Source organism: Rhipicephalus microplus, chromosome 3 (assembly GCF_043290135.1).
Source record: "Rhipicephalus microplus isolate Deutch F79 chromosome 3, USDA_Rmic, whole genome shotgun sequence".
Lineage (NCBI taxonomy): Eukaryota > Metazoa > Arthropoda > Arachnida > Ixodida > Ixodidae > Rhipicephalus > Rhipicephalus microplus.
In genome coordinates, this window is record NC_134702.1 from 195,799,582 (window position 1) to 195,804,808 (window position 5,227).

The 5,227-nt window shown below is 50.1% G+C and overlaps 1 protein-coding gene across 1 annotated transcript; it reads left to right on the forward strand.

Moving 5' to 3' along the window:
- The first annotated feature begins 320 nt into the window (after window positions 1-320).
- On the forward strand, window positions 321-767 carry LOC142803092 (uncharacterized). Its single transcript, XM_075888197.1, has one exon. It carries the CDS (start codon window positions 321-323, stop codon window positions 765-767), a length of 447 nt encoding a protein of 148 aa, XP_075744312.1.
- Window positions 768-5,227: the final 4,460 nt, after the last annotated feature.

Genomic DNA, 5,227 nt, shown 5'->3' on the forward strand with positions numbered 1-5,227 from the left:
GCTGCTATCCTCTCTGTTTGTCCTTCGTCTCTTCCACTCTTACCACCTTCGATTTTCGACTCTCTAGTAGACAGATATAAAGTAGACGTTGCTACTAAAAGATCTGTCCGTGTCGTACAACCTGGCTCTACAAAGTGGTGACCCGTACTGCCGAAGTATTGTAGAGTCACGCAGAGCAACGAGACGCACCTAAACAAGGAAGCTGCTGGCACGACCAATCATGACATCTCTGTGGTCTCATTCCAAATACCAGCTTACTGCTACCAGCTCACTGGGACAGCAACCCTTCGATCTGGTTCATTCAAGATGAGCCGCAATTCATGCTTTGTGGCGTGCGCACGGAACAACGCGAGTACCATCTCGTTGTTTCGGCGCTGTCACCAGCTGCTGCCAAAGAAGTGTCTGACCTGCTTTCCGGACTCCCCTCCACCACATCGTACAGCACTCTCAAGGCTACTCTGCTGGAGGGAACGACGGCATCAAAGCGTTCCCGCATAGTGCAGGTGCTCTCCGCGAAGAAATTAGGCGACCTCCGGCCCAGCCACCTTCTTTGTCATATGCGTCAACTAATGAGTGGCAAAACCGCTACTACTGCCGAGAACTTGTTGCGGGAACTGTTTCTGCAGCGCTTTCCTGGCAATGTGCAAATGGTACTAGCCACTGTGTCTACGTTGGACCTCAACAGTTTGGCCAGCCTGGAGAACGAGCTCTTGGAGGTGGCCACACCGTCTGTGTGCAAGGTCACACCGTCAATCAACAGAGTGTGAGTCGCGCTCCACAAACACCATCTGACCCTGCTTTTCCCATCAACGCGCTTGGTGATCGCCTTCAACAACTGGTTTGTGTCACGGAGCGCCTTTACACCACTCCACGTCACCGAAACCGCAGCCGAAGCTCCCCGCGTTATGGACGCACACAACACTCTCGCTTCCCCACACCACCTGGTACATGCTATTACCATCGTCGTTTTGGACAGGACGCGCGTCCCTGCCGCCAACTTTGCTCGTGGCAGGAAAACAGGCAGGCTGACCATTGACGGCGATGACTGGCCAAGGCTGAACCGCAAGTTACATGTTTCAGGTCAAGGACAAAAACACAGGCCAGCAGTACCTGGTACACAATGGTGCAGAGGCCAGTGTTATTCCGGCTCAGAAATCTTACCGAACCGTACCTCTGATCTCCTACCTGGAAGCTGTCAAAGGTAACAAGATCCCCGTATACAAATCGGGGTCACTCACTCTGAACCTAAGCTTGCGCCGCGTGTTTCATTTGGTTTTCCTCGTCGATGACGTACGTGCAGACTTCTTAAACCATCATGGGCTGCTGGTCGGCGTGAAACGGCAATGCCTGCTAGACACTACGACACTGCTTCCTGGCCATGGTGTTGTTACCTATGACTCGAACATAATCGACCGAACTACAACAGTGTCCAATGGCTGTTTCACAGGACTTTTTCAAAAATTCCGAAACATCACGCAACCGCCTGAGTAGACAAAAGCCGTGCAACATGATGTCTGCCACCATATCATAAAAACTGGTCCACCTGTTTTTGCTCGTTCACGGCGACTTCCTCCAGATAAGCTCAAAGTAGCCAGGGCTGCGTGTAAACACATGTTGGAACTTAAAATAATACGACTTTCATCGAGCAGCAGAGCGTCTCCTCTCCACCTCGTTGCGAAAACTTCAGTTGACTGGACACCTTGCGGAGGCTACCGTTCCTTGAACGGAAGAACTACAGCCTTACATGGCACAACAGTGTTCGCTAAAATCTACTTAGTCAAAGCCTTTCACCGAATTCCGGTTGCTACAGAAGATGCTCCAAAGACGGCAGTTACCACCCAATTTGGCCTTATTTAGTTCCTCAGAATGCTATTCGGCCTTCGCAATGGTGCCCAAACGTCCGACTGGTTCATCGACACGGTCATACGTGGTCTGCCGTTTGTGTTCGCCTACGTCGACGACCTGCCGGTGGCAAGCTCTTCCCACGAGAAGCACTTGCAACATCTCCGTCAACTTTTCTAGCACCTGTCAGCCATCGGAATTGTTGTAAACACTGCAAAACGAGAGTTCGGAGTGTCACGTCTTATTTTTCTAGGTCATCGCTTGAACAGTAGTGATATTAGCCCCCTTCCTTAAAAAGTGCAAGCAATCGTCGAGTTCCCCTAGCCTCCATAAATAACCTAGCTGCGCCAGTTTCTAGGGCTTGAAAATTTCTACCGCCAATTTAATAAAAACTGCGCTGCGCTGATGGAGCCCCTCGACAATTTGCTCTGTTACACACCCTCTTAAACTGCACTACCATGAAATACCGCGGCAGAAGAAGCCTTCAACTTCAACAAAAACGCTTTGGCTGGAGCCAGACTGGTGACGCACCACAATGTCAGTTACCCCTTGGCGCTCATGACAGATGCATCCTGTTCTGCACTTGGGGCCGTACTCAAGCAAAAAAAGAATGACCAGTGGCAGCCCCTTGCCTTTTCCTCCAAGCGTATGACCTCTGCCCAAGGAAGACTACAGCGTTGTCGACCATGAGTTGCTCGCCATTTTTCTCGCCATGCGCCATTTTAGACACCTACGTCAAGGCCACTGTTTTACCGCTTTCACTGAAGACACACTTCTAACCTATTCAATCAGCCGATCTAACTCACTATACACACTGCGCGCGGTGCGTCATCTCGTCCTTATCTCGGAGTTTTCAACTGATATACGCTACATCATTGGTGTTGACAACGCCCTAGCTGACGCTCTAAGTCGCGTGGATGCCATCAGGCACAGTTGCTCCAAAATCTTCACCTCAACTACCTTTACATTCAAACTCCAGGATCTGACGGTAGCTCGATCGAAAGACACGGAGCTTGAACACGTTCGCAAAACGTCCAAATAACTTCAGCTTGAACTCGTCACCTTTCAATATGTGTCAATTTTTTATGACACTGCCATAGGGACAACCAGATCATTTCTAATAAACCGTTACCATAAGAAACTGTCAGACTTCTATTACAGCCTTCCTTACCCCGAAATTGCCGCTTCCCAAAAGCTGCTCTCTTCACGCTTCGTCTGGCCCGGCATGACCGCCAACATCAGGGATTGGGTTTGTAAGTGTGCATTGTGTCAGCGCGCCAAAGCTCAGCGATACCGCGTTCTTCCATGCAACCCAACGAACGTTTTGCTGTTGTGCATATTGGCATCATTGGCCCGTTACTCCCATGTCAAGGCTATCGCTACCTTCTCAATATCAATATTATCAATACGTATATATTTTTTGAATATGAAATGAAAAGAGCCTCGATGTCTGATTCTGTGTGTCTATGCAGCCTATTTTTTTGTGCCTATATGTCCCCTATTTTTGCTTTTATGCTATTTTATGTTTCTGTTGTTATGCTGCTCCTTGTATTGTGATAATTATTATTCATTGTAGCACTGTTTGCTGAACTTTTTTCGCGTAGCGAAGCCACGTCAGGCCGAATGGCCTTTAGCTTCGCTTAGTTGTTCTGTATCTCTCCAGAAATAAAATATGTTCATTTCGTTTCATTTCTGATGAAGTTTATTGAACCGGAGAAGTCGCAACGATGTCGCAACAAAAAATAGCCGTACGACAAGTCTGGCAAAAGCGGCCCAGGTTCTCATGCAATCGGACACGGGGTTTTTCATTCTCTTTGGAAGGCGCATACCCGTTCATGCGTATGCTTCACTACAATACCCCTGGGGTGAAGAGTAGCCATCCTGGCGACTCAGGGAGTAGGCACAATGAGGGTGTCGTAGTAGGGCTTGAGACGGTCGACGTGTATGGTTTCGCGTCCTCGACGGCGCAAATCTGGCGATTGTGTTATGGGCTCGATGCTGTTATTCACCGACGAGGTTGCGTCAATGACACGGTATGGACCTTGGTACCGGGCCAGAAGTTTAGAAGACAGGCCAGGAACGTGCGGGGGCACCAAAAGCCACACGAGGGAGCCAGTACAAAATGTGGGCGCTATGTGATGAGCGTCGTCATGTCGGGTTTTTTGTAGAACTTGAGCCTCACTTGTCATAGACCTAGCCAACTGATGGCAGTCTTCAGCGTATCTGGTGACTTCCAAAAGCGGCGAGCACTCCGGTGCATCAGGTCGGTACGGGAGTATGGTGTCGAGTGGGTGGGATGGTTTGCGGCCGTACAACAGAAAGAGCGGGGAAAAACCGGTAGTCGCTTGCGTCGCGGGGTTGTAAGCGAAGGTAACAAAAAGGTAAGACAGCGTCCCAGTTAGTGTGGTCGGAGGAGGTGTACATCCTCAGCATGTCGCCAAGTGTGCGGTTGAACCGTTCAGTGAGACCATTCGTCTGTGGATGATATGTGGTAGATTTCCGGTGGATGATGTTGCATTCAGCGAGAATAGCTTGAATGCCCTCCGACAGGAACACTCGACCCCTATCACTGAGTAATTCCCGTGGAGCCCCATGGCGGAGAATGAAGCTGCGCAGAATGAAGAGCGCAACCTCGTGGGCGGTCGCTGCCGGTAGAGCTGCAGTCTCAGCCTAGCGTGTCAGATGATCGACGCTGGCAATAATCCACCGGTTTCCAGAGCGACTATATGAAAAGGGGCCATAAAGATCGATACCCACGCGGTCGAATGGGCCAGCCGGGCATGGGAGCGGCTGTAACATGCCAGTAAGGTGCCGCGGAGGTGTCTTGTTTTGTTGGCAAGTGGTGCAAGACTGAACGTATTTCTGCACAAAGCGATACATTCCTCGCCAGTAATATTGTTGGCGCAGCCTTTCGTAGGTTTTCAGGACACCTGCGTGAGCACTTTGGTGGTCTGCATGGAAATTCATGCAGATGTTAGAGCGCATATGAGTTAGGACAGCAAAGAGCCACTTCGGACCACCAGGCATGTAGTTGTGGCAGTACAGAATGCTGTCTTGCACGGAACAGTGGGCTGCTTGTCGGCGTAGCGCTCTCATGGAAGGGACAGCAGAAGGATCGGTAATGTAGTCGAGTAAGAATGCAAGGTATGGATCTTTACGCTACTCCGAAAGCATGTCAGTGGTGTCTATTGGTGACACGATGGTAAAAAGTGGTGACAGAGAAGCCTCATTTGGGGTTAATGGCGATCACAAAAGTGCATCGGCATCCGCATGCTTTCGACCGGAACGATATACTACACGGATGTCGTATTCTTGCAATCGAAGTGCCCAACGTCCCAGGCGTGCGGACGGGTCTTTCAATGTGGACAGCCAACATAGAGCGTGG

What these genes read in the sequence shown, in the direction of transcription:
- LOC142803092 (XM_075888197.1), top strand. Translation starts at nt 321, where the DNA reads ATGCTTTGTGGCGTGCGCACGGAACAACGCGAGTACCATCTCGTTGTT.